The sequence below is a fragment of the Strix aluco genome, chromosome 11 (assembly GCF_031877795.1).
Source record: "Strix aluco isolate bStrAlu1 chromosome 11, bStrAlu1.hap1, whole genome shotgun sequence".
Classification (NCBI taxonomy): domain Eukaryota; kingdom Metazoa; phylum Chordata; class Aves; order Strigiformes; family Strigidae; genus Strix; species Strix aluco.
The window spans coordinates 7,534,946-7,562,499 of NC_133941.1; the positions used below are offsets into that span (position 1 = coordinate 7,534,946).

Below are 27,554 nucleotides of genomic sequence, written 5' to 3' on the forward strand. Positions count from 1 at the left end.
TCTAATCACTACCTCAGCAGCAAAGACGCAACTACATACATTACAGTTAGACTTCATGTTTTTCGGGTTTTGTAACATTAAATTAGCCTAGAAGAATGAATGTAAAAGCAATAGAGAGGCATAAGCTTTTGGTTTGGCACTCAGCATTTACAGGAAGAGATGCATCTCAATATGATGTTGAAATCAGCAAAGCTGTTTCATTTAGGCTTATGGCAAGATGAGCTCTGTGGGGACTTTGCAGGTAGGTATTATGTTTGGAACTTGAATTCTACATATTTTAATGAAATTGCACAGTCTAAACATCATAATGAGTGAGCAGTCATATCAAACTGTGGAATCTGGAGCTTTCTCCATTACTCACCCATAAAGGGAATTTTTCTGGGTAAAAATGTAAAATTGAAATAAGCAGCAACTGTGTTTGCAAAAAGAAAGAGAACGTGCAGGTGATCGAAGTGTTCTGAACCTACGTTGAACCCTAAAGGGACTGAGATAACAGGTGCACAAGTACATCTCAAATGTTCACATTCCTTATGCACAGCGCCGTTCAGCAACTGCTCAGCTTCAGATGGGTAGGACTGTGAATCAAATCTGTGTTGAACTTGTCAGTAGCAGATGATCATATCTGCACCCCAGCTTTGTAACCACGGTCCAGGTGAGAGTTTGTAGGTTTCAGCTAGTCTGCTATTTAAATGACAAATATGTGACCTAAACACAATCCCAATGGCCCCTCCTAGGAATGCTCAAAACCAGATGCTCTCTCTGACATCCAGACAACTGTCAAGAACTGGTTAGTATTTCATTAACTTAAGGTCAGCAAGTTGCTCTACCACACTGGAAAACCCACTTCCCAGCTCCAGCACAGAGTCACTTAATCGTGTCTGCCTGGTGTACAAATTAGAAGAGGTAACTACTGAAAAGAATGCTACAGTAGATCATTACTTTTCTCTATGCTGCAGAAAATAGTTCCAGATTTTATTGAAGTGTCAGGTATAGAAAAGGGCAATTTTTCTTTAAAGGGCAAAATTTTTGCATGATGTTTTGTTCATGCTTCTGCCCTCACTTCCATTCCAACGTTCTCACTTTAAGGTCAAGTTCAGAACTTATATTTGAGGCAATATAAATTACATCTGTGTAAATAATGGTCACTGTTAACTCTCAGAAAGTCTCTTGTGATATAATTTACCTAATAAGATGCAAAAGAAGAGGGATCTAAACAGCTAAAACAATTCACAGAGAGACAAGAGAACACATAATTAACATTGCCCTACCTGCTGTTAACTGCACTAATTGCATTCCTTTCTGCACAACTGACAAGTATCACAACATAGACGACTTCAGCGATATGCAGCTCCTGTTGAATTACCTCTGAACCTTAGCCCTTAAAAATCTCTCTCTAATATTTGACTAGTTTATTTCATTTCTTCATCAGCCTAGAGTTTTCTGAAGGAATGCTTACTCCAGCCTATGGAAGGGCGTACATACCACTATTTACAGGATACTAAATGTCAAAAACTCAATGTAAAAACCAGCCATAAATTGGAACCCATAACATTAAAATTGTGAAAACAGACACAAAGCTGAATAAACTCAAAAGACACAGGAGTCTCATTTTGGAAACAAACAACATAAAATATGACAATACATGAAATTTCTTCATCTCAAAATTGTAAAATAACTTTTCAGTACTAAGGCATCTTTAAGCATTTAACTTAGCTTCTTACGGATCAAAGAAACAACTAAGTAAATACTATCTGCATATGCACTTCAAATAGGAATGTCACTCAAAAGATAAAAATAAGCAAGTTATTTATAGCATGCGTTAATCAACATATTTAAATGGCAGATTACTTCAAGGCATGAGACATAAGCCTGTATTTACAGGGGGGGGAAATTTTGTAAGAATAGTTTTTTCTAAGATAGTTAAATTTGCAGTAATCAGCTTCAAGTCTCTCTTGTTCCACTTTTATTCCAACATATCCAAACCAAAAGCTTTATTATACTGAAGATGTGGAAAGGCCAATAAGAAAATCAACCACACTGAACATTTAATGATATAAACATAATAATAAAACAAAAACCTGTGTAAAAGATTATCTGTGGGATCAAAAACAAGAGGGGGTGTTGCAACATGCAGACACAGTATCAGGAGTATTATGACAATAATCTTCAGTGGAGCAAAATACTCACACACACTAAGATTAGGAAAGCCACTACTAAAATGCACACGTTAATAACTGGAGGAATAGAAGAATGAGACTTGGCAGGGAGTAGAGAGAAGCCCACTGCAGTAATGGTGAATCTTCCCAGTGACTTTATACTGTTAACTATTTATACAGTAAACTTTTCATGGCTGCCTTTCTTTTCTCTTTCTGCAGAAATCCTGGGGCTGTTCTTAAGCATTTAGAACAATAAATATATTTAAGATTTATAGCCTGAAGTTTGGCCCTATTTATCTTACTCAGGTGAGCAGTCCAACCAAGCCCAGGGGAGGTGCAAGAAAAATGTTCTCCTTCATAATGACGCAAGAAACAATAGCTGACTTTAACTGTAGGACAGGGTAGAGTATACCACATATAGGTAAAACTGTCAACTTCAGATTTTTCTTAATAAAACAAAAATCACTTAAAATAAGAGCATAACTAACTTCTGGAACTTCTGGAACATGATTCTCACTAAATGTTTTTTGTCATGACATTCTCAAGGGTTAGAGCCTCATTTAAAATATACTGTGATGCAGGGAGTCAGATAATATCTCCCAATTGAATCCAGCAGGGCTACAAAGACACATTTCATATTCATAAGTGTGGTGAAATATTTTACTTTTCTTAAACTGCAAATATTTGAAGAAATGTAGATAAACATATTTTAAATTCACAGCACTTTCTCAAATATGAAGTAGCAGATTAACGAAATGTCAGAACATCCTCAGCTTCAAAAACTGCTCTACCATTTTAGGTAGAGATTATCTACCCCCCCCCAAAAAAAAAAAATAAAAAAAATCACAGCCTCTTATGATCATACTTCTCAACTGCTGATTTATTCAGAATATCAGCTTGTAAATTGCTCCCAACTTTAAAGATAAAACAAGCTCTTGCAAGTCATACTAACCTCTGCAAAATACCAGTCAAGATTATTTCATAGACTGAAGGAGGCTGAGGGAAGAAAAGAGGGGAAGGGAATCACAGTATGGAGGCTGTATACTGTGTGTTCTCTGAGCTTTATATAAGTTGAAAGGCCAGCTGTGAGAGAAGATTTCTGGCTTGGTACAAACCCATGTGCTTTTATAACAAACGTACAAGCTAATATCCTTACACATCAATCACAGCCCATCCTAAACCACCACCTATTCCATAAAGACAAAAGGTATAACAAATTTAACAGAAACAATTGACAGATTAAAAAAATGCAACTTCCCCAACTGAATTATATACGGAAAGTGGTTATCTAACAATAGTACCTTCCTGCTGCACGCTGTGTCACCTGGAGATCAGGGAAATTACAACAGTATCAAAGTAGGGCAATAACCAGAACTATTGTTTTAAACACTGAACAAAAGAAATGCTAAAAGATGGAGCAATAAATCTGAATTCAGTTAAAGACAAGCATCTAAGTAAGAGCTGTTTTTTGAGTATAAGTTTAACTATTAATTTGAAGGAACATATCAGTACTCAAAACCTCACTGTAAAGTTTCCCAGTTTTACTCTCTAAAAATCTAGCCCAGTTCTTCCTGTTCTTTATGGTGCCAGTTATCGGAGGCCCAACTACAAAATGAAAGATCTCGCCATACATCTAGGAGCAATGAGGGGGTAACCAGAGCTAACGCCGTATTTGCCCCCTTTGCAGATGAAACCGCAGCCTCAAATAAAATCAGTTTCAAGGATAAAAATGTTCATTGTATGGAGGAGGGAAGAGATTATATATTTCTTTGAAGAAATTACCACCAAACTGCTGACCACATGAAAGAATTTTGCCTAGCAAGGACCTAACAGACACTACAAAAAGTGGCTAATTGTAAATTATCCTCGTCTCTAGACTTCTATCTTCCACTCTTAGATTTTATACTAATTCAATTAAACACGATTTAGCTACTAGTACTGCCATGAAAAAGTTTAAAGTAAAAACCCCAGACCCCACATTTTACAGACATAAGCGTCAATTATGTATCTGAGACCCTTACACCAGGGATTACATAATGAGACTGATCACATAGAAGATGCAGCACTACATAGTGCAGACTTATCAATCTCAGAAGCTTTGTCACCTCATTTTGAGTTTCTAATAAACACTATTTCAAAATTAATACCTAAAACATGTGTCCCGCTGAGGGTTTATACCACATAAAGAAAAGGACGATTCTTCTGATCAGAGTCACCCCAAAGATCTCACCACCATAGGAATGAGGCCCAGGAAGGAAAAACTAGACCAGCTGACAATCTGGTCTTTTCATCACAGGTTACACCCTTTATTTTTGCAGTATTTGTTACCAAAACTATCAACACATAGATTTCTTTCAAATACATACACACATCAGGCTTCACAGAAAGTAAGAGAAGAATTCTCACGTGAAAGTGACACATGGCTTCTGGACAATAACCAATATTTTATACCTTGTCCCATATAGTTTGTTAAAATACAAGTGCCAACTAAATGATTGTTCAAACAAGCTGGTAGTTCTTTCAACAGTACTGTAGTTTATAACAAATGAAAAATTTTTATTCAGTTCTGCTTTGAAACCCATGCAGTCAGTGATGGCAGAATCCTAAACAAACAGCATCACTCATTTATCTTCCTCAGGAATGGGCATTCCCAGAAGGGGATACACTGTGGCATTCGGATAAAAGCAGCAGCTATAAGTACAGGTGATTTGAAAAAAAACATTACTATTTAGTGTCACAGATGGATTTTTACAACAGGATTTTACAAATTAAAACCAAAGCAAATGCTTTACCACATACATTCCAACATAAGCCAGAGTAACAAACAAGGAAAAACAAAAGAAAGAAATTTGGTTTCAGTAATTGGCCCCCAAATATTTAGAAGCAGATGGGCATCTAGAGAGTGTAGAAGGTGTGATTTCTCTCCTTTACACAGCTGCTAGTACTGCAGAGAAAACAATGTTGTTTGGTGTTTCATACCTTATACATAAAGCGTGTCTAATGGTTCTGATTTTATGCATAAAAAAATGAAAATTTCATGCAGCTGCTTCTCAATTATGCATCTGGTTATTGTTTTGCAGCTGCAAAACTACCTTGAAGAACTATAAAATATGGTGTGACAAGTCTGGAATAATACCAGCAGTCATCTTGTACCTTCCTTGTGAAATTTTCCATTTTTTACCACCTGTTAAAATTCCTGAATCAAGAGCTATGGCTTCTGTCACCTCCTTCTTTTATAAACAAAAATCCACTAATATATTTAACAGAACTGGAATTTGTAAATGACCGCTTTCTATGGCACACATTAAATATAAAACTCAGTACCTCATTTCTAGAGTATTTTTTACTTTCTGTTGTTACTTCCAAGTAGCTATTTTTGTAATTTGATCAGAAATCCAACACAGAGAACAATAACTCAGCACATTAGTGTCAAACATCTGAAATGAGATTTTGATTTGTTAGCCCCCTAGCCATTACTCATATTACTATAAATCTATTGAATATGAAGACATTCAGTGACAAAGAATGGTTATAAAATACCCAACTACTGTAAGCAGTCTCAAGCTTGCATTTACTGACTCACACTCGGCATGTAATTTTCTAACAAAGGCAACAGATAAGAAAAAAATACAGATTTGTTTTTCATAACAGTGAATTTGAAATTAACTATTTCTGTAATTCCTCAGGAGATGGAGGGTCCTTCAAAGAATTTCCATATCTAAAATATTAAAAAAGCAACAATTTGTAATTTAACTTGAAACGGAAAGGTTCTGCTTGAAACAACACAATACCCAGGGGTAAGCTTTGACAAATCTTTTATTAATTTTGTTTCAAAAAGAATAAAACTCAAAATCACAGTTAGGGAAGCTGGAAGTTTTTCTGCCTGTTCTTCTGGCATGCAGGATGCAACACATGTGGCCATTACCAACAAATGTGTGTGTTGTTAGACAGCTGCCTGTTTTTCACACAGGTGCCAAGGGGTTATGTGGAAAAACACTACTAAGCTGAAGAGGGGGAATGAGGCACACAGTAAAGCTAAGCCAGAGACCCCTTGCAGGGTTTACCAACAATAATGCTCTGCTTAAATACTGCTGCGCTTAAAATCTTGCCACTTCTCAGCAGCCTCTGTGAAATAAAGTTTCTTAGCATGAAACACTGAGAAAGGAGGGAAGGAAGGGGGAGGGAGAACAAGCAGGAATTACAAGATTCAAAACCAACCAAACAAAACATGTACACAAGGAGGAGAAAGCAATAGTATTTTAGGGCTCGTGTCCAGGGAGAAAGGTCCTGCTACACAGCAGTGCAAACAGCCATTGCATATGAAATCCTTAAATGGAAACCCTAGTTCCACCTTAATTGTGCCTTTGTGTGGTTTACCTTCCAGGACAGATTAAGTTAAAGCACCCAAAAGCAATCTGAGAGCAAAAGAAGAACATCCATAAAAAGAGCTACTATGGAATAGGTACTATACTCCAGCTTTGCACTACAGCTATATCACAGCAAATTTGCCACGACCTTATAACAACATCCTTAGTAAAGCAGGTTTCAGTGAAGACAACTCTTTCACACCTTTCCTAACTCCTCTGATTTCCCATGACTGATTTTTTCATCCAGTAGATGGGATAAAAAAATTGGATCACCAACATATTGATTATTAAGCCTCCTACAAAAAAATACTTTAAATAACTGCAACAAACATTGCCTTCATAACTTTTACTCTAATTTATTATATTCATCACTTTCAGACAAAAATTAGATTTTTAAAATTGTTGGCACGACAATTAAATTTGGAAAACTTTTCCAAAAATAAAACCATTTCAAAGTGGACAAATATAGAAAAAATATTATTTGAACTGTTAGCAATCATTATTTGTTTTCTGATCATACACAGAAACATTAATTTCTATGACCGCTATGTGAAGTAAATGGCGGTCTAAGCAAAGCACTTCAGCAAGCAAAAAAAAAAAAGAATGCACAAACATACAGTGGCTTTTAGCAGTATACAACTGCTAAATATTTAAGTTGGGTAAGATACAACTGACTGTTTAGCACAAAAAAGGAAGAGGCTTTTCTCAACCAGAACTCATAAGAAACAAGAGAAAATGGATACAATAAGGGAAGGGGCTCGAAGAAACACTAGGAAATTGAACAAAGGACAGAAACAGGGTAAAACCACAGACAATGGCAAATTTTGTGAAGCTTTCAAATAGATGCATTCAAGAGGTGCCTATGAAGACTGGGAGTAACAGAGTATTAACAGATATTTCTTAATATTGAGAAGTTGCAGGAAAATGCAGAATCCCTCTAAGTCTTAGATTTCACCACTCAGACAAGGCAAAATCCATTAACTGAAAACCTGCTAAACGGAACTGAGAATTACTCATGCTCAGTAATGCTGAATGTGGTCCAAAGGCAGCTCATCCACTGCTAGTTTTCTATTAAATTTAAAAGGTTGTTTTCCAAATACTTACCCATTTGAGAATAGAATCATATTAGTCAATAACTTATAGCATTATTTTGCCTGAAAGGATAGTTTCAGAAAGCCATAATTTAAGTATAAGGAACTTTAATAAAAGCTGTCAGAGAAAATAAGAGGACTTATGGGAGAGCTGTTCCTTAACAGCGAGCAAGTTCTTTGTGTACAGCTCCATGGAACGCTATTTCAGCAATGTGTGATTTTTCAACATATGCAGAGAAGCATAATCCAAGGTGCTCTAAAAAATAACTAGTTATAACCACCAAGTACATAGGGTTTTTTGAGAAATAACTCATTACGCACAGGTGAAAAACTATTACTACTCAGTGAACCATACAATGGAAAGAAATACAGAAATCACAGAAAGGCTGAAGGAGGCAATTCCTCTCCTACCTATCCTGATGGAGAGAAGAAAGGGAATTAAATCATATAAGCAAAGCACATGATAACAGTAAAAAGAATCAGCTAAGTAGACAACAAACTCAAAGATTGAGGAGCAAATTAAGTTACTTAAATACAACTTTAACAACAGAGGGCTGGACTGTATGGGGTACTTATAGCAAAGCTCTTCCTGGTATAACAAAAAAGCTAAATTCATGTTTCTATTATCCTCGGAAAGGTGAGGTTCAAGGATCTTTTTCATTTTTCCTAACATAAAAGCATAGATTAAATGCAGACGGCATTATCACCAACAATTTCTTCATATTCTATACAAAAAGGACATTACCAAACTAAAGATCAATTTTTGATTCCTTCTAAACAAATTGATTTCAAGTGGTTTTCCCAACTTGTATTGGAGAGATGAACTTTCAGATAAGGGATCTAAACGTCTAAAAATGCAGTCTTCCATCTAAATTAAATATAGCCAAGGGGAAAAAAAACAGTAGGCTTAGATAGGAAGGAGACTGGTAATCACATGACTGAGAACTCTTTCAATATTCTAAAAAATAGTGAATAATAGGTGACAGGTAAATGAACTCATGGAAAGAGGCTTCAATAAACCTCTTCTGTTCTTTATAAAATACATGTTTACCTCTCCAGCCTGATATAAAAAGCATGCCTTCAGTCCAAAGCCGAATTTTATGAGTTCCCTCATGCATAAGGCAATAGAAATAGGACATGCAGAGACTATATTTTGTTATACATTTTTTTAAAGAAGAGTGAATAAAAGCCTTGCACTCAATTCAATTGCATTTCTCTGTGATAGAGTGTGAACACTGCACCTGACTGATTCCTAAACGTAATGAAACACTCTAAGTGGCAACGGGCAGCACTCTATTGCTTTTGTTAAAAATCAGAAAAAGCAACGCATGCCAAGCTTCCAGCATCCATTTAGGATTGTCAGCATTTTCAACCACCTCTGTAAGTTCTCTACTGATTCAAAGAGCCAATTGACAGTACATAGTAACACCCTCCAGCAGAATTATAATCCCTCTCAGCTTTGTCCACCTACTAGTTTAAAATGATGGTTCCCTTAATAACTTCTCCATCAGGCAGAACATAAAGAACAGAGCAGGAGCTGAAGCAGACTTAAGGGCCTCTAGTGGAGAAGGCGAGAGAAAATGATGGACCCCGAAACGATGCACAGTGCATCTGCCCACTACAAGCAATGGAAATGTGCACTGCCTGATAGCGTGGGTATACATATGCATATATAACGATTTTTTCCTTATATCAACACTGCAGTACAAGGAAAACGAATAGCAAGAAAGGAAATGCATTCTCTGGCTAAACAAGCCCTCAGCATACCACTGCATTAGGTGAGAATCAGGTCAGAAGACTTGAGAGTTAATGCAGGAACCGTCAGATGATCTTACGTTTCAGGCAAAAACTCAGCTCCCAAATATTTCACTTTGTTCTGTTAAATAGCTGCACGAGAACTGTAACGTGTTTACAGGTTGTGTTTCTTCAGATGGCAGATCAAGCAATGCCATACTGTTACAGCAAAACAGCCCAACGTCTTTTGCTTTCCTCTCTTGAAAACCTAGGAATTTTAACATGAAACACAAAACCGTTTGTGACTGCATTTCTTGGTATTCTGTAAATACCATCTTCTCTACAAGAGTTACACCTCAAAATTGCTTAGCACATAGAAGGCAATGAATTCCTTGGAGCCTAATTCTGTATTCCTTATTGTGTACAAGTTCTTTTGAAGTCAGTATTAGTGATGTCATTTTAATTTTCCTCACATCTGCCATTCTTATCTTAGAAGAAAAAAACCCCCAATCCTTTAATTCCATTAAAAATTCCTTGTAGACTGCCTTTTGTGCTGTTGGTAAGTTTTGAAAATCTTTGAGAAAATGAACATTCTGTGTATTCAGTGTACATATTAATAAAAATAGAGAGCGCAACAGAGGAAATGAGCAAACTATAACAAAACTGCTGATTCTGGATAAAGGCAAACCCTTTCAAGAACACATGCATTAACACCTTCCTGACAAGTGAAGACAGCAGCAAAAACGATCTAATCCTATCTCTTTCCATTGCATCAACAGGAAATCCAGCAATAGCAAAATTGATGACCACAGGCACTGCAGCAGTAGACAGCTCTGTCAAGCATGTAGTAGTTGGTGAAATTGTGAAATTAATTTGTGAATACCAGACTTTGTAAAGACTTCCATGTCAGGAATTTCTATCCCTTTAACTGCACCCCTTTATCACACACACAGACCCATGTAAGTGATGTAACGCTCTAAGATTATCAAGGAAAATTGTTTCTCCTGTATTCATGATGACAGGTCTATAGAAAGAACCTCCTTTCACAAGAAAAATACTGAACCTTTGACTTCCGAGTTTTGATAACTTTATTCTATTTTTATCTTAAAAATATGTTGGCAAGCATCCTTTCTTGTTTGCAGAAGCTAAAGTTAAGGACAGCTGCAATGTGGTATACAGTATCTAAAACACCAGATTTTTGAGCAGGACTTGGCAGGGGTGACTGGCCTCTACTTTCACCATCTTTTGCTGCAGAATGCCTGCCTAGCAAAAACATCCCTAAGACGCCTCCATTGGTTATTTTATTTTGGAATATTCTGTGCCTCCTGTAGGCTGAAGTTTTTTGTTTTGCCCATAACTTTTTACTTTATATGGTTGCATATATTTAGAAGATGGCAGCCCTTATCAAATTGTGCAGATAAACCTGAGTGACAGAGATACTACTAGTCTGAAGGATCGTAAGGATAAATCTGATGAAATCGTGGAACAACAATGACCATGGTAGCAAAACTTGTGTTCTTGATGCTTAGTTTTCAAAGTGCATGTGAGAAGTACAACGACAGCACACTATCAGAATGATTACGAGGATGTTGTTAATTATTTAGTGGATCAATGGAGTGTCAATCATTTCAACGTGAAATAGCTTCCACACTATAAACCACGATTCTTTACTGCTCAGTAATGCAGCATGGTTGAATGCAATCACATGAATTGGAGACAGGTACCACTGACTTCTACTTTTTGAAGTCTTAACAAGCCAACCCAGTTAAAATACAATTTACCTGATAAAGTTTGATTAGCAAATAATTTTTTTCTTAGATTTTACTTTTGATTATTTAAATTTCAACACAGCTGGGGTTTTTTATAGACCCAATATTTCTGTGATTTTCAAAGTAAGGAAGCTACAGAGGTTATTTAAAATAAATCTGGCATCATAAAACAGAAGAGGTTCACTGCCCTTAATGGAGTAATTTATTTCTCCAAATAGTAATAGAGATCGAGAATAGTGATAGTTATTGGATAGACCAATCCATTTATGAGTTCAATCATGAAGAGGAGAGTTTAAGTGCTGTAAGATTTGTGAAAAACCTGCCACAACTTCAGTTAGCATTTGATTTTCTCAGACATACAGTCATGAGGAAACTCTCAAATTTTATGAGCTTTTTGCTTTGTGTCAGCATTTTCCATTTTGCCAAATGACCATAACAGTTGCATTTAAAGTTTTTGTTTCAAATATATTTTAAATATACTGGTTGTCATAAGAAGAGATTTTGATTACTGAAAAATGTATCACCTTAATAAAATCACAGAGATTTAGAAAGCCATTATGCTAATCCTATTCAGCTACTTGAGGTCTGATGAGATCTTTGATATGAGTAAGTTGTGTTAATTTACTTTCCAGCGTGCAAAAACAAAATGCATTTAACTAAGTGGCTTATGCGTTATGTAAAGCATAGAACCAAAAACCTTCCTGTTACTACACAATTAGACTATAATAATGTCTGGCCTCTGGCAATTTTTACAATTTTTTTTTTTGGCAATATATTAATATTAGCAAAAGTTAAATGAAAAGAGGAAAGAAAACTATGCAAACTACTATTAACTTTAAGGAGTAGAAAACTTCTTTCAGAGTTACAACTGGGTGACAAACATACTTCAACACATTTCCTTTTGATACAAAAGTTATTAAATAAATTCATTTCTGACCCACGTTATCCTTATGTTCACCCCACCTAAAATGAGGATGCTGTCAGAGAACAAAAATGAAGCTCCAGAAGCATGGTTTTCTCTCCCAGCCACTCTCCAGTCCTTTTGTGATACTAGGTAACTCAACTCACCTTTTCTTTTCTCTCCATATGAACAAACATACATCTGAACAAATATACATGTATATAATTCTCTTGTACATATTTTGTTTCTTCATAGAATCACAGAATCATCAAGGTTGGAAAAGACCTTGAAGATCTAGTCCAACCATTAACCTAACACTGACAGTCCTCAACTCCACCATATCCCTCAGCGCTATGTCAGCGCGACTCAAAGACAACGCAAAGACACTCCACCCTGTCTTCACTATATTTGTGCTCGAAGCAATCGTAGCAGTCCCTAACATACAGCGCCACCCCACCGCCTCTCCTTCCTTGTCTATCCCTCCTAAAAAGCTTGCAGCCATCAACTGGCGCACTCCAATCATGGGACACATCCCACCATGTTTCTGTAATAGTCACTACATCATAATTTTCCTATTGCATCATGGCTTCGAGCTCCTCCTGTTTGCTACCCATGCTGTGTGCACTGGTATACACGCACTTCAGATGGGCTGATGTCCCCAGCGCCTTTTTGCAGTCTTAAGAGGTCTTAAGTCTGGCCTGACCTTTTGCAGGTGTTACCACAGTTACTGATCCATCAATATCCCTTGCATCTTTGTTGTGCTGCATGTCTCCATCCCTTGCCTCCGCTGGGATAGCAGGGTGAGGGTCGTTGCTGGCACAACAGCCCACAGACTGTGGTAATCTACCCTGGGGCTTATGTCTGGGAGTTCCAGTTTTGTCCCCTTCAAATCTAGTTTAAAGCTCTCTCAATGAGCCCAGCTAACTCCTGCCCCAAGACTCTTCTACCCCTCTGGGAGCTTCTGGAGATCATCTGCCGCCCCACGCCCTTCTGAGGCTCCACGCCCTGTTTGCCTGCCCTGTTGCCACTCTCCTGCTTGCTCGTGCTCCCTGGGGGCTGCTCTTGTACGTGAGGGCCGTAGGGCCGTTGGGCTTCGTCACTCCAGGCTCTGCCCAGAGTTCCTGCTGCCCTCGTTCCCAGCTCACTCTTCCTGCTCAGGGGGGAGGTGGCTTGAGGCTCTCCCTCTTCCCTGGGCTTCTGCCTTCTCGGCTTGTGGTTTTGCTGCGGGGTTTTTGATGCTTTCAGAAGGGTCCCCTGCTGCCATCCTCCTCTTCGGAGCCCCTCTCCTCAGCAACAGAATGACAGAACAGTTGAGGTTGCAAGAACTTCTGGAGATCATCCAGTCCTACCCACCAGCTCAAAGCAGGGTCAGCTAAAGCTGACTGTGTGCAACTGGGTTCTGAATATCTTTTAAAATGGAGAGTCCACAACCTTTTTCTTCCTTTGCTTTTTAATAGAGCAAATTTTTGTCTGAAAACAACTTTTTACACAAGTTCATTTACTTCAGTTCTTTAAATTATATGAAGTATACAACAACAAATAATCTTCCTCAGCAACCATTCATGATGTTATTCTGAACTCTGAATTACTCAAAATTACATAAATAATATGAATTAAAGATTTCGTGTTACATGCTGCATACAAAACATTTTAGAAATAAAGTTCTAAACAAATGTTACTGTTATAAACTGTTGTTCACATATGAAATTAAGCATATACTTGTGGTCTGGATAATGTATCAAACCTTTTTAATAAACACCAATTTGAAGATTGTGTACAACTTATTACAAAGCAATTTATTTTCCAGATTGCTATCTGGTGAAGCAGGTTCCTCCCATTACCAGTCAACTTACTTAGTCTCTGAGCAGCCTCCAGGGCATCATTTGCAGAATCAGCTACGAAGAATCTCTGAACTGTAACCCCATGGTCTGCCATTATTTTTTTGCTTTGGTACTCCTGCAGGTTCAGCCATCGTCTAGGGGTTAATTGAACAGCCTAGAAAAACAAGAGGGGAAAATAACATAATGCTCATTAAGAACAGTTCATGAGACAACCAACTGAGCTCTTCTGCCTTATGGTTATCTCAAACCAGCAGTTAAACAACACTGTTTCAGAGAAAAGGCAAAATATGTATTGATTTACTTAAGTGCCTTTTCTTAACATTTGTGCATCCAAAGTATTCTGAAAGCTACAGATATTTTTTAAAAGCTACAGAAGGCTCATGGGTGATCTTGGCTAGACAAAATGTCTCGCATTTAATATCAACGCAGATTGGCAAACTTGGCTTGAACTACAAAGTCTATTTATGTTTTTATGTTATCCCATGCTATAAAAATATTAACAGACTGTTACCTTAGAACAAATTCATTGTTTCATATTAAATATCCTTATTTACACTAAATTTTACATAATTCTTCCCTATAAAATTATTTCGACTGATTCTATGTATATATTGCAGCATATCTGAGAAAAACAACTGACATAGAATTAGCATCATCTCGTAGGAAACTATATACTAATATATGTATTTTCAGTGGTCTGTTATCTCTGCTTAGTTGGTTGCACTTCTAAGTATATTTTTTTGAGGACACTAGCACAACCATGTCAGCCATGCAATGCCAACAACAGCTGGGAGAAGAATTTACCTTCCATTCTCAACAGGACAGTTTAGATGCTTGTGTGTGCACGCAATATATATATAATATATATATATAATGGACACAAAGATATGGCAACTTTACACACATACACAAACATAAAGACATCACATTTACTTGTCTTGGAGGTAAACATTGAGTATAGACACTATAAAAGCCACAGGATCATAACAGAATGATTTTAAGAAAGGACACATTCTCCATATAGGATAAACTGTTACAGACAAAAGCAATAATTAAGGAGCTGTCACTGACTCCTGGCAATAGCATAATGGCAAAGGTGGAGCTGACTCCTGGCAATGGTATAATCCCATTTTGTGCCAGCAAAAGATGCTCTTCCCACATGGAGAAACAAACTGTTGTCCTACTGGCAGACAGCCCACAATCAATTCTTGGTTTCTTCTGAAGTAGGAGCACAGTATGCAAGCTAGCACTATATGTTTAGATATGTTAGACAGAGAGGATTATTTACTATACTAATACTTTGATCTCTAACAGCATGATAAAAAAATATTATCCTAATGCAACTTTATACTGAAAACAAAAAACCTCCATGATAAAGTCTTTCAATAATGCATACTCTTTTCACAATACTAGAGTTTTAAATGCTGTGTTGTATCAAAAGCAAATCTCTGTTTCTATTTGCTTTGAAACATAGCACAAAAGATTGATGCCTAAAGAAAATACAAGCCCCATCTTTTACAGTATATAACCACATGTTTTCTGTAAAAGTGACTCCCACAGAACTTAAACAGTTACAAATAGCTCAGGATGGCACATTTTAAATTCTTTTAACCATAATCTGGTTAACATATTTTTGAAGAATAAAATGACATATTGTCAGTATGCTCTATGGCTATCTCTAATTCTAGGCATCACACAGGCACCTCAGTGTGTTTTATGTTCCTCCATGTTATTCACAGACAGTATGTTATTACATTTAGGCAATGACTTCAAATGGAGGGTCAAAATTTAAAGCCACTAGCATAATTGTTGACATTGAATTCGTTTTCCTATTGTAAGTTCTCTGCTAGGCTCTACCAGCTATTACTTCATTATCATTTCCACAGAGATTAACACTAGGAGTCAAGAGGGACCCTGAAGGTCAGTTCTAGCCTCATATAAAGAAAAACCAGAAAATTTCAACCAAAAGATGATGCCACATGCCCTCAGGCTCTATCAAGCTACAGAGAGCTTTTAGCGTGACTGAGGAAAATACCAGTTTTATCCCTGACAATCATTAACTTTCTGTTTTCCATTGTTTCTCTAAAGACTACCTTATAATAATGATATTATAATAATGATGGCTTCAGAATGCATATAATCCATACATACACACACACTGAAGAGAACCATCACCTGAATCTGCACAGGCTGCCAGGAGTCTACTAATATGTTATTTGACCACTACAGTAAGACTAAAATACATTTCCAAAGCTCCCCCATTTCATCTGTAAGCAGCAGCAAAAGAAAGAGCATCCCAACTGCCATCAGAAGCCGATCGCATTTGCAGAGGGAAGGAGGCAAAGGAGGAAAAACCAATACTCATCTCCATCTAACTGGCTTTCAGCCGTTCTGCTCTAGTTAAAAGCTCTATCTGATGTGCACACTCCCCTCCTCAAGGCCTGGAGCTACAGCAGGAGAACATCTACAAAGACATTTCTCAATCCATTTCTCTTGAGCAACATGGAATTTTCCAATCTGACTTTCAGGGTTCAGAAAAATAAACTCGCACCCTGAGTTAAAGCATATTGACTTATACCAAAATAAACAAAACCATCAATTCTAATTTAAATCTGAAAGGAAGAAACCTTGATTTTAAACAATCAATTATACTCAAATCCTGTACTTGTACTTTCCAGAAGAAAGGTTAATTCTCCTTAGCTGGAAGTTGATTTGAAACAAAGGATAAGTCTACGCTAAGTTTGACAGCACTTTTTGCCCATCTGTTATATATTTATAGATCTTATAGATACAGTTCTTTATTTTTATGTTATGCAATCTTGTATTTACTAGGATCCAAAAGATCTTTGAGACCCACGTCAAGCTGATCTTGGATAGCATTAAATAAATACAGAACAATGTTGAAGTAGCTGTACTAAATGAAAAGCTGAGTTTGAAGCTTTACTAAGGATTTCTCTTATATATAAAAGTAGGTTTACTTATAATTTATTTGTCTTTTATGCTTAAGTGTTTTTGTTTGCAATTAACTGGTTTATATAAAGATTTCTACAGCTCAGTAATACAGCTGATAAAATTTTGGTCACTGTGTTTGTCATTTAAGAACAAGTCTTCCCAACAGCTTTTATTCATCATTTAGAACAACAAATCAGTTTCACATGTATGTATTACTAAGCTGATCTAAATCAAATAAATAAAAAGGAAAATATTCAAACTATCTTATTCTGGGGCAGACTTTTGTTGCTGTTGCTTGATGAAAGTCTCAACACAACTTGTTTCCAAATTTTCTGTTCAGGTAGGAATTAAGTAGTTAAGGAATTTGCAAGGCAGAACAATGTGTCAAATGACACCTCCACTTTGAGTTCAAAGCAGCAAGGCTTAAGTAATAAAATCTTTTAAGGACTCTCTTAAATAACATGGACTGCAAAGGGTCACCACCTAATAAAGGCCACCAGTGATAACTCACAACACATGACAGACACAGAACAGAGATGATAGCCAGAAAAGCAGCTGAAGGTCTGTTTGTTTTATGAAGAAAGGTCATCTCCAGTGCCACCCATCTGGTGTGCCTCACTCCAACGTTAACTCAGCTCCAGCCTAGTTAATGAATAAAGCAAGCCTAACAGCTCCACTGGGAACCTGCAATGAGCTCTGTTCCCAACCACCCCCTTGGCATGTTACAAAAGCTTTTAGTATATGTCAGTTTTACAACTTGAAAATATAACTCAAAACGTTCCAGAGGGATGCTCCAAATCATTGCCGAGATGTTAAAAATCATTATTACATATACATACAGCGCATATATACATAAGCATATGGACATAGGTCTGTTCTCTTATAAAACTGACACAATTAATATAGAGATTATAGGAATATTTCCTTCACAAATTATGAATCAGACAGGTCTGATCAGACCTGTCAGATCAGACACAGAAAGGAAACAAGAGAATAATTCATTTGGAAGAACTATCAAAGCAATCCTAAGGGTGACAAAACAAAGATCTGGCCAAGAACAGTTGGCACAGAAGAGGAAAGCCTACAGACTTAAGGTTAGTAAGCATGTGCTGTTTTTTTTTTTTCCTCTCCCATATTATATGATTCTAAGAGAGACCATCTTACTGAGTGCCAACTGAAGACTTTCAATCAAGACTTTCCACAAAAGACAAACTCCTGGTTGTGAATGAACTACTCAATAAAATGAATTAGTACAGCCTACCACTGTATACAGGAGTACAATATATTTAAGAAACCAACTGTGGCAAAGTCTGTATTAGAAGCTCTGAAGAGCAAGGAACATGAAAAACTTGCTTTAAAGCACTTGCAGTATACACACCATATGTCTTAAGAAGAGCAGGCAAAATAAAGCAGTTACAAGAGATGAAATAAAGCAAAAGCTTTGAATCTGTAAAGATGACTACTCTTTCAAGATCATCTTGAAAAATCCAAACAGTTGCAAACATATGTTTTAGGCTTAAGGCACAAGAAAAGTGACCATGAGATGTTAGAAATGTGAGTAAATAGATGATTCCCTGAACTAATTCCCAGCTCAAAGATGTTTTAGTTGCAATAAATATATATCTGAACTAAATAAATAGGACAGCAATAAAAAGAAATAATTAGTACAAGAATCTTGAAAAATCTTTGCCAGATGACGTTCCTAACCCTCCCAAATACATTTATACCAAGCATTCACAAGGATTTGAGATAGGCTTCAATCAGCATAAGTTTCTTGGGCATCATAAATTTCCACGCATCCTACAGATAAATATTATACACCTGAGACTGACCGGAACGGTGCTACTGCACAAAAGTACAGCTTTAAGACAGCCTAGACAAGAGTCTACAAAGTTTTGAAAGCAAGCTATTTCCCATACCTAGTCTTCCATAGGCAGTCATAATACATCTCCTCCCCCTGAAACTTATTAGGAGGACACTTTAACATGGCACAGAATACAACTCCAGCATCACACGTCTTTGTATTATTTATTTTCCCATTCTGCAGCTCTGCTCTTGTCAACAAATTAATTGCTCTCAGCAGCATTAAACAGCACTGCTAGATTCACCCATGTGGTCCTGTCGCTCACCAAAGACAGACTGAGGAATTAGGTTGTAAATTACCATCAGAAAAATAATTTCAATCTGAAGGGAGGGAGGCGGGGGGGGGGGGGGGGGGGGGCGTGGTGCAGAAGCAAGTAAAAGGGCAACTAAAGCACAGGAAAGCAGAGGCTGACTTAAGGATTTCTGTTCTTTATTGATTCTCACCACCTTCTATTCCAAGCTTACTCCCTGCTTGAATACTTTTACCTTCTTTCCCCACATACTAGTCAGAAAACCATAGTAGAAAATACCATACATCTCTCAGATCTTTCCATGCAGCTTTGTCTACGGTTGAAACACAGTATGTTCCAACAGTTTAAGATATATCTGTGTTTCATCTGTTTCTTTATTGCAAGGTTGCACTGGAGTACAAGGAGTACATTCTGTCATGCCAGCCTGTGAAGAGAGACTGGAAATAGTACGCAGACTTTAGTAAAACCTGACTCTCTATGTGACATCTCATGTTTCATCTTCATAAGATGACAGGCAAGAACTAGAAAATTTTCCATTGGTGGCATTTTTCTGTTATCCTTAAGACATTTTTTCTATCAACAAAAGAAGTTTTAAAACATCTTACTAAACTTACACACATTCTCATTACTGTAAATACACCTCAACCTCGAATATTAACTTCTGTCGAGATCTGAAAAGCCCAAAGAAAGACTGTAGGTTTAAAGACATCTTTCTAAAGCTTTTTTTAGTGGTATTATACTTCTTAGCATGTTAGCTAGTTTCTATAACAAAGAAAAACTTAAAATCACTCCAGTGAGCCTAAATGAAAATCCAGACAATATGTTTTCATGGAATAGAGTAAAGAAAAACTCAAACTAAAGGATTTAGTCTTTTGAAAGCAAGTTCTTATTAAAAGGCTAAAATAAATAACATTCACGGCTCTGCTGAAGACTTCCAGCAGACCTTATATTACTACAAGAAAAAAATAGCTTTCATATGAGCTCTTTATGTGTTGTGTATTGATATACATATTGTAGATGGAGAATAACTCTTATTTGAGATTCAGATATGCCAGATAAATTGAAAGGGTTTTTTTTCTTTATTTTAAATCACAAATAAGCTTTAAGAATAAATCAATTCATAAAACTAAGAAAAACATCACTAGTAGCATATATCCGTGTTTTTATATAATTATGTAAAATAATAAAGTTTTAAGGAGGAATTAAATTCTTCCTAATAAGATATTTCTTAAGATTAAATTTCTAACATAAGTGCTTATCAAAGAGATTAATACACTTGAATAGGACTCTATTACAACTGATTATGTTCCCTTAGAGCCTTACAACAGCATCAAAAATCCCCAAACTCAAGTAAGTGGAGCAAAAGGCCTCAACTGAACAGTAACATGAAGTGAGATGAAGGCAGAATTATCTAATTAAGTACAAGTTTCGTACTGGATTCTCTCCTGCTGGCTAGAATTATTTGGTATATTCCAAAAACACAAAAAATTAATATGGTTGGGGTTTACCTCTAATCTTCCTTCCCCTCTCCACACCCTAAGCATTTCGTTACCAGCCAGAATCACACTAATATGGACCAAAGGTCTATAGAGAGGCAAGGATTTCAGAAAAGTACTGTTACTAGTAATTGCATATGTTACTCTCAACAAGACTTATGTTCAAAGTTACTTCTTTATATACCTAGGTACCATGTTTGGTCCAATTACGTTTGTACAGTATCATTAAAATGAGTGGCATACACATCAAGAAATCAAACATCTCCTCTTGATCATCTTAACAAGGCCAGGTGTTGCATAACTGTATCAGTGGTTTATTGACTACTGCTAGAGAAGAAAATTGATTGTTCACATAACCTGCGTTATCTCTTATTTCCCACCTTTTTCATTCCTTTGTTTTTATATAAAATGCTAATAGCTCTGAACGCATAATGTATTTGGAGAGTAGCTGCATTAGATTCTTCCACTACTCGGTTTGCCAGTTCTTGAACTGTCCCATGGCAACAAAAAATAATTTGCATTATTTGAATAACATGGGCTAAATAATAACAATATAGTTTAACAGGAGTAGAACCAGAAGTACATTTTATAGCAGGAATCAACTTCAATGTACATAAAAAAAGATTTAGAAGACATTGCAACTTCTTTGTCCTCTTATATATATGCAGCATTAACTATTCTGATGTGCAACGTCTTTCTGATGACCCAGGAGGTATCTTTTGAGTGCTTGCTTTTGAAAAAAGAAAACACACACACATAAAAACAGGATAAACTCTCTTAAGGTATTCACCAAGAAGTTTGCTAATTGCATGTTAACTACCTCGGCAAAACTCTGCTCAGAAATAAATGTTCCACATAACCACAAAACAAAAGCAGCATCAGTAAATGCAAGCTTCATCAAACTAGACTACTGATTATTTCTTATCTGAACCTATATGCTCAGTATAACATTTTTTTCACTCTTTGGCCTCCCTGGTAAAACCTCTAAGGTTGACTCCGAGACTAATGAATTCCCATAAATACTGCTCTATAGCATGTATGCAGAAGGTAGTAAATAGTGTCACACTGGAGCAGGTAAGATAAGCAGACAAGATAAGCAGAAAAATGTTAATAAACAAACAAGCAGAAAACACCATGATGACATGCACACATGTAAAAAACAGTGGCTTTTTGAAGCCGAATCAGCTCCTAGCAGAGACTTACCAGTAGTTGCATCAGTAGAACTGAAGCTTACGACTGTAACATTTTTAGCCTGCAATATTACCAACTGCTATAACTTTGCACGTACCCTTCAACTCAGTAAGTTACTACTACAAGATAGCATTCTTCTGAAAAGCAAACTAAAAGTAAAATCGTTTTTTAAAATAGCAACAAGCGCTGGAGAGCAGCAGACCCCACTACCTAGCTGTAGAATTCTAACTCTAAAGCACCACGTAATTTTTTTAAACGTGAATGAAGCTCTTAACTCTCTTCTGTGACAAGTGTATGAAGAAACTGTTGAAAAGAAGAACTGAAAGGTCAAGCCTGACAAACAACTGAAGATTTAAATTATAAACTCTATTACAACCGAGACCTTTTGGTCTTAAGAAAATTAATTTCAAGAAAATTTTGTGCCATTTCATGCCTAATTCAACACGGAACTACCTTCGCTAAACATCCACAACTAAGTATTTCACCACATTGAGTTCAGTGATCATGTTTAGACAATTTCACTAAAAAAATCCCTAACCTTAAATACTTATTTTCTCTTAGCAAGTCTCTTCAGGTCAAATCTGTACTTTTGGAAAATGCCAAATAATTCTAGCTAGAGGAAGAGAATCCAGTGATAATCAGCACTTTTAAAGAAAACAAAACCAACAACAACAAAACCACTACTAAGCAAATTTCTGGGATAATTGAACATCCCTTGACACAGCTATATAATTTGAGCAGCTCTACTGTTTACATTAACCTAGCTTAATGCATTTTATTGCATGACTGTTAAAAGGAAGACACACTTTAGTGACATCCAACATTCCCTCTTCATTCATAGTGTGAATGGAAGCCAGTATTAACATTGTGAAACAAAGATGGATCTCTTAAAAGCACCTGACAGTAAAGCTGGTCAAATAAATGCATACTACTTTCTTCCCACTCTGCTGTTCCAGTGAAGTAATGCAGCTGTAACTATGCTAATAGATCCTGTGCCAGTATAAAACAGCTCTACCAATTCAAATTATCTCTGCATGAATACAAATTATATGTCAAATATATATAGTATCAAGTTTTATAAATATGGGTTACATTGTAATGGTTGTACTGGAAATAAGTCATTTCCTGAGAAGAACTGTGGTGTCTATGGGGAGGTCTTTTAGATGGATTCTGTATCTGAAATAAAAAGGAAGTGTGTTTAGCATATCTTATCTAAAATAAAAGCATCTAACAAAAAAAAAAATCTATTTGCTTATCCAACATATTCTACAGCATTCCAGTTTATTCAATTTGTGCACTCTGACCTGTAATACAATTCCAAGTGCATATGAAAGAAAACAGATACACAAAGATGACAGTAATGAAACAGCATACCATTCATCAATATAGGAAATAAACTTTTATTGTAGTTATTGACATATAGCTACTGTAACTGACAAAGTTGTAGGAGAAATTCCTATCAAAAAGGAACCATCAGATATACAACTAAATGGCCTACCTTCATATAAACCACTGTGGGTACAGGTACATTTTATTAGGTCATATACTTGAAATATACCACATAAGCCACTGAAAATAAACTAAAACACTTATTTCAGTTTGCTGGCAGTGCTGACGTAAAGAATAAGTATCCACAGAGTTAGTCTGACAAGAAACAAAAACTTAGAAAAAAGGCACTACACTAAATAGAAAAAGTTTATCATAAATGCAAGTCATAAAAAGCAAACATACAGAGATTACTACACTTTGTTCTGTACAAAAGCAAGTATTTCAAGCACAAAAGAAAATGGAAAGACTCATTGTAAGACCGATCAGCTATAAGGCCTGCCACGTTAAGTCAAACCACACATCCCCTTCTCTCCAAAGATGATTAATGCCACACACCTATGGGTATATTATGAAAAACAGGACAGCAAATGTCCTTCCCAAGTAATGTCCTGTTGGCTACCACAAATCAATAATTTTAATCTCCCAAAGCAGAAGTTAGCATCCAGACCATCCCATTTAAAAGCCACAGAAGAAACCATCTTCCACCAACATCCCAAACTGCTCACTTCAGATTGGATACAATAGGCCAGTGAGGTCCCTTCACTCATCAGCTTCATCTAACACTGAACGTTTTGATCAAATTATCAATTTAGACTTCTGTGATATATTTATAAAGGATAAAACTGACACTGTGAGCTAATTTAGGAACAAATCTTGAATATTTTCCTGACAAAAACAGAGTTTCCATACTTCTGTCCACCACAGTTAGGAATTGCTTATTTCTTATAGTTTGTATCAAAACACTGCAAGCAATCTTAACCTCAAACATCAGATTTTGATTTTAAAATCTTCCTCAGGTACAGCTGAAGACCTTTTAAGAGTTAAATTCCATTATTTATTCCTACAAATGGGAGTTCATTTTAACTGAATTAAAACAAAGGTAACACACAAACTCTAGTTAACAGTTATAGGCCTTTTAGTTCCAAATTTATTACTTAAAATACACTACACGAAATATATTGAGCAGTAAAATGCTGTATGTTTCAGAGAAAAAAAAAAATTACCATACTTCCCAGTTCTTTAAAGGCTATGACATTTTGATCAATAAACTGTAGGGGCAATTTACCATTTTATACTACTGAACTGTAAACACACTTTTCAGAATGAGTGAGATCTGTCACTGCAATTGTTAAAGTTTACATAACTCTCAGCTTCAAACAACAGCAACAAAAAAAAAAAAACCACCACCAAAAAACCATGAAATATACCACTACATTGTTGTTTACTAAAGCTAGACATCCCGTTCTGGTGAATAATTATTACCATTCCTAATGGCTATACAACACTTTGAAACAATATGTCTATGTTAAATAACTAAATAATTCTCTTCATATGTGCAAAAAAACAGTGAAAAATTGGTGGCTTGGTTATAAAAGGAGCACACAAAATCATAATAATAATAATAATGTTATTATTGGGATTCCTACTGTTAAATTGTTTACAGAAATTAGACTCAGACAAACAGTTGAGAGGATGGCCAGGAGCTTGGAAAGAATGAAAACTTCAAAAACTTCAAAAGAGTGAAACAGACAATCATTACTGCTCAGAAGTCCACATTACTGAAAATCTAGCCGTCGTGTGGAGCAAGCAAATCTTGATAGCAAAGCCCAAAGATAAATCCTAATTTGAAAAATCTTTGCCCGGCATTGCCTTAATATTGTTTTTCAATTTCCCAAATGAGCTTATTCAAAACTGAGCATTCTGTAGTCTCTGAAAACACTAATCCACCCTTAAGTCATGCTTAGACTGAAGGAGAAGTGTATCAGCTCAATCCATAGGCAGTTTGGTGACATTTAAACAGCAGCACACTGGAGCAATCAACCAATTGCTCCCCATGTGCCTCTGCAATCCAGGAAAACTAGTGTTGTGTTACACCTGTCTGTCTTATGCAGCCTCTCAACCAAAGCTGACACCAGTTCAGACTTCACTGCCACTCTCCCATATATTGCTGACGTACCTTCAGGCACCTCTGTGGCTCCTCTAACAGCCAAGTGCTCCGTATTACTTGAAACCAAGAAGCCAAGGTACTGGCAGAAGTCATTACTACAGGGCTGCAGTTTCCCATTTCTGCTCAGATGACGCAGGGGTAACCTGCCACCATGGCTGCTCGCTCCTACGCCCTCCCAAGTGGAGCTAACCCAGCAGAAAGCTTCTTTTGCTGCCCACTTAACTCGGGGACCCAACCAGGTGAAGAGGAGCGCCAGCGCAAGAGACACAGCAGCAAGGCAGTGGTGAGGGCAGGACCACCCCTTCTGACAACAGCCTGCCCTCACCCCGGGGCAGCAGAGACTTGACTGCATCGCTGCTGGCAAACCAAGCCTGGGGAAGACAAGATGAAGCTACATGCTAAGGACTCAGCTGCACATTGCCTTCTGGAGCAACTACTCAAATTCACTGCAATTCATTGGAGAGAACAGTAACACTCCAGAAGAGCTATAGTTCAGAAGTCTACAGTTTAAAACAATCAAATTATTATTTTTATTACTATATTAGGTGTTTGCGTCACCATTTTAATTCTAGTTCATGCAATCAAAACAAACACTTAGTTAAATCTTCCCCTGAAGACTTTCACGTAGTTCAAGGAAAAGCCATTTTCTCTTGTCATGTTGCAAAGTTCTTTTTCTAGGAGCCACTGCAAACAGAGATAGGAAGGCAGGAATCACAGTGCATCACAGCAGGGAACATGAAGAAATCAAACATCAAAGAAATAAAGAGAAGAGCTTTCTTGAACCAGTAACATTTTAGAAAAGGAACCTATTTTAACTGAAAAGCTGAAGAAGATATATTTAGTCATCTCAACCTTTTTAGTTAAGAGAAACTAGTTTTCTTCCATCACCAGGCTGCAGTGATTATTCTAATGCAGCGTAATAAGGCAAGGATATAAACTGCAGATTACCTACCTGTAGACAATAAAGCATACAACTAATAAATGCCAGTTGACATCGCTTGTCTATTGAGAAACAGGCAGTCACCAATTACTAACAAAATGAGAATTTGTTTGTTTAATGATTATGCTAATTTACTGAACTCTTATTAGACAGATATACAGGCAGTATTGATGGGTTCCATAAGGCATTATAAAAAGTATGGCTGAATTGTTTCAAAACAAATGAAACCAGAACATATTGTCACTATTTAAAGGAATAACAAAAGCCTGGTAGTGAGTGAATCCTCAGGATGAGCTCTCTGAGAGAGGAACAGGTTTGCAGAAGTGTACAGACCTAAAAACCTACTGCTGCAGCAGAAAACGGCACATTTACGTGCACGGGAACTTACACCCAGGGATTGTGACCCTCTGAACAGAGGTGGGAGAATGTGCCCATCTGGCATACAAGTGTCAGCGCTTCATAAACCCTTGCAGAGGCACATGCTGGACTGGACATGTGTTAACACACGTCTGCTCTAACAGGTAGAGTCTGTTTGAGAAACTGAGATGATACACCAGCTCTGCTGAGCTCACCAGGGCAGAGGTTGAAGGACTCTGATTAGGGACAGTGAAGAACCTGGTACCTTGCATTTTCCACACAACCACCTACTGTACCTTGTTGTTGTTACTAATAAATTCTAAGCTGTCTACAGGAATAGAGTAGTAAAAGATTGTCCATGTGCAGATTTAGTGCAGTGCAATGTGGCCCTGAAAACAAAAGCAGCTATTAAACTTTCAACTTGTAATTTCTCTTTGCTTGTGTTGGGGCTGCATCTAGTTTCTCTTTTTATCTCTTATGAATTTTAAGTTCCTAAATTAAGGAGGAAATAGAAATTGGTTTTTCACTCAAGAAAGGAATCACTACAAGCAATATCTGTCAATTTGTAATCATTTATTCATACACAATTTAAATGAGAAACAATATTACTTTCTCCTTCAAATTTCAGGTCTTGCCAAAGGAGTTTTATTTCAATAATATTGTAGAAATGAATAGCAATTGATATCAAATAAACACCTATAAAATACTCTCTACATGGCCATATAAGCCATGCTTCTGCTTTTTAAGGAGATAATACAAAGTCAGACACAAGAGACTGCAGCAGGGTGCACTTTTAGTCAGAGTAAGAAGATCTGACATTTATGTGTAATACAGGACAGTTCAAAGTAGCAAGATCCTGCAGAAACCATTAGAAAAAGAACAGTTTCAGCCTCAACCTGAACAGTGTACCCTGAATGTTAAAATTAACCCAAGAGAGTGAATGATTTAACTAAAGAAATAAGCCTACTGGATTTGACCCCAAAGTAAAGTCAGGAATCAAACTCCCCCAATTTCCTCACTGAAGTGGGTGAACCTTCCAAAAACTTGTTCACTAGTTGAACTCTCAACTTTGCAAGGCAATTGAATCTAAAAAATATGTGGCTCTTTTCGAGCTTTTTAAGATTAAAACTCAAATGCCATCATGACTGG

The 27,554-nt window shown here is 36.7% G+C and overlaps 1 protein-coding gene across 1 annotated transcript in view; it reads right to left on the minus strand.

Annotated features, from left to right (window-relative positions):
• Positions 1-27,554, minus strand: part of SUCLG2 (succinate-CoA ligase GDP-forming subunit beta) — a 138,737-nt gene that overhangs the window by 98,820 nt on the left and 12,363 nt on the right. The window contains exon 2 of the mRNA XM_074836051.1: positions 13,872-14,013. Within this exon, the coding sequence (XP_074692152.1) occupies positions 13,872-14,013 (142 nt within the window). The remainder of the gene's footprint in view (positions 1-13,871; positions 14,014-27,554) is intronic.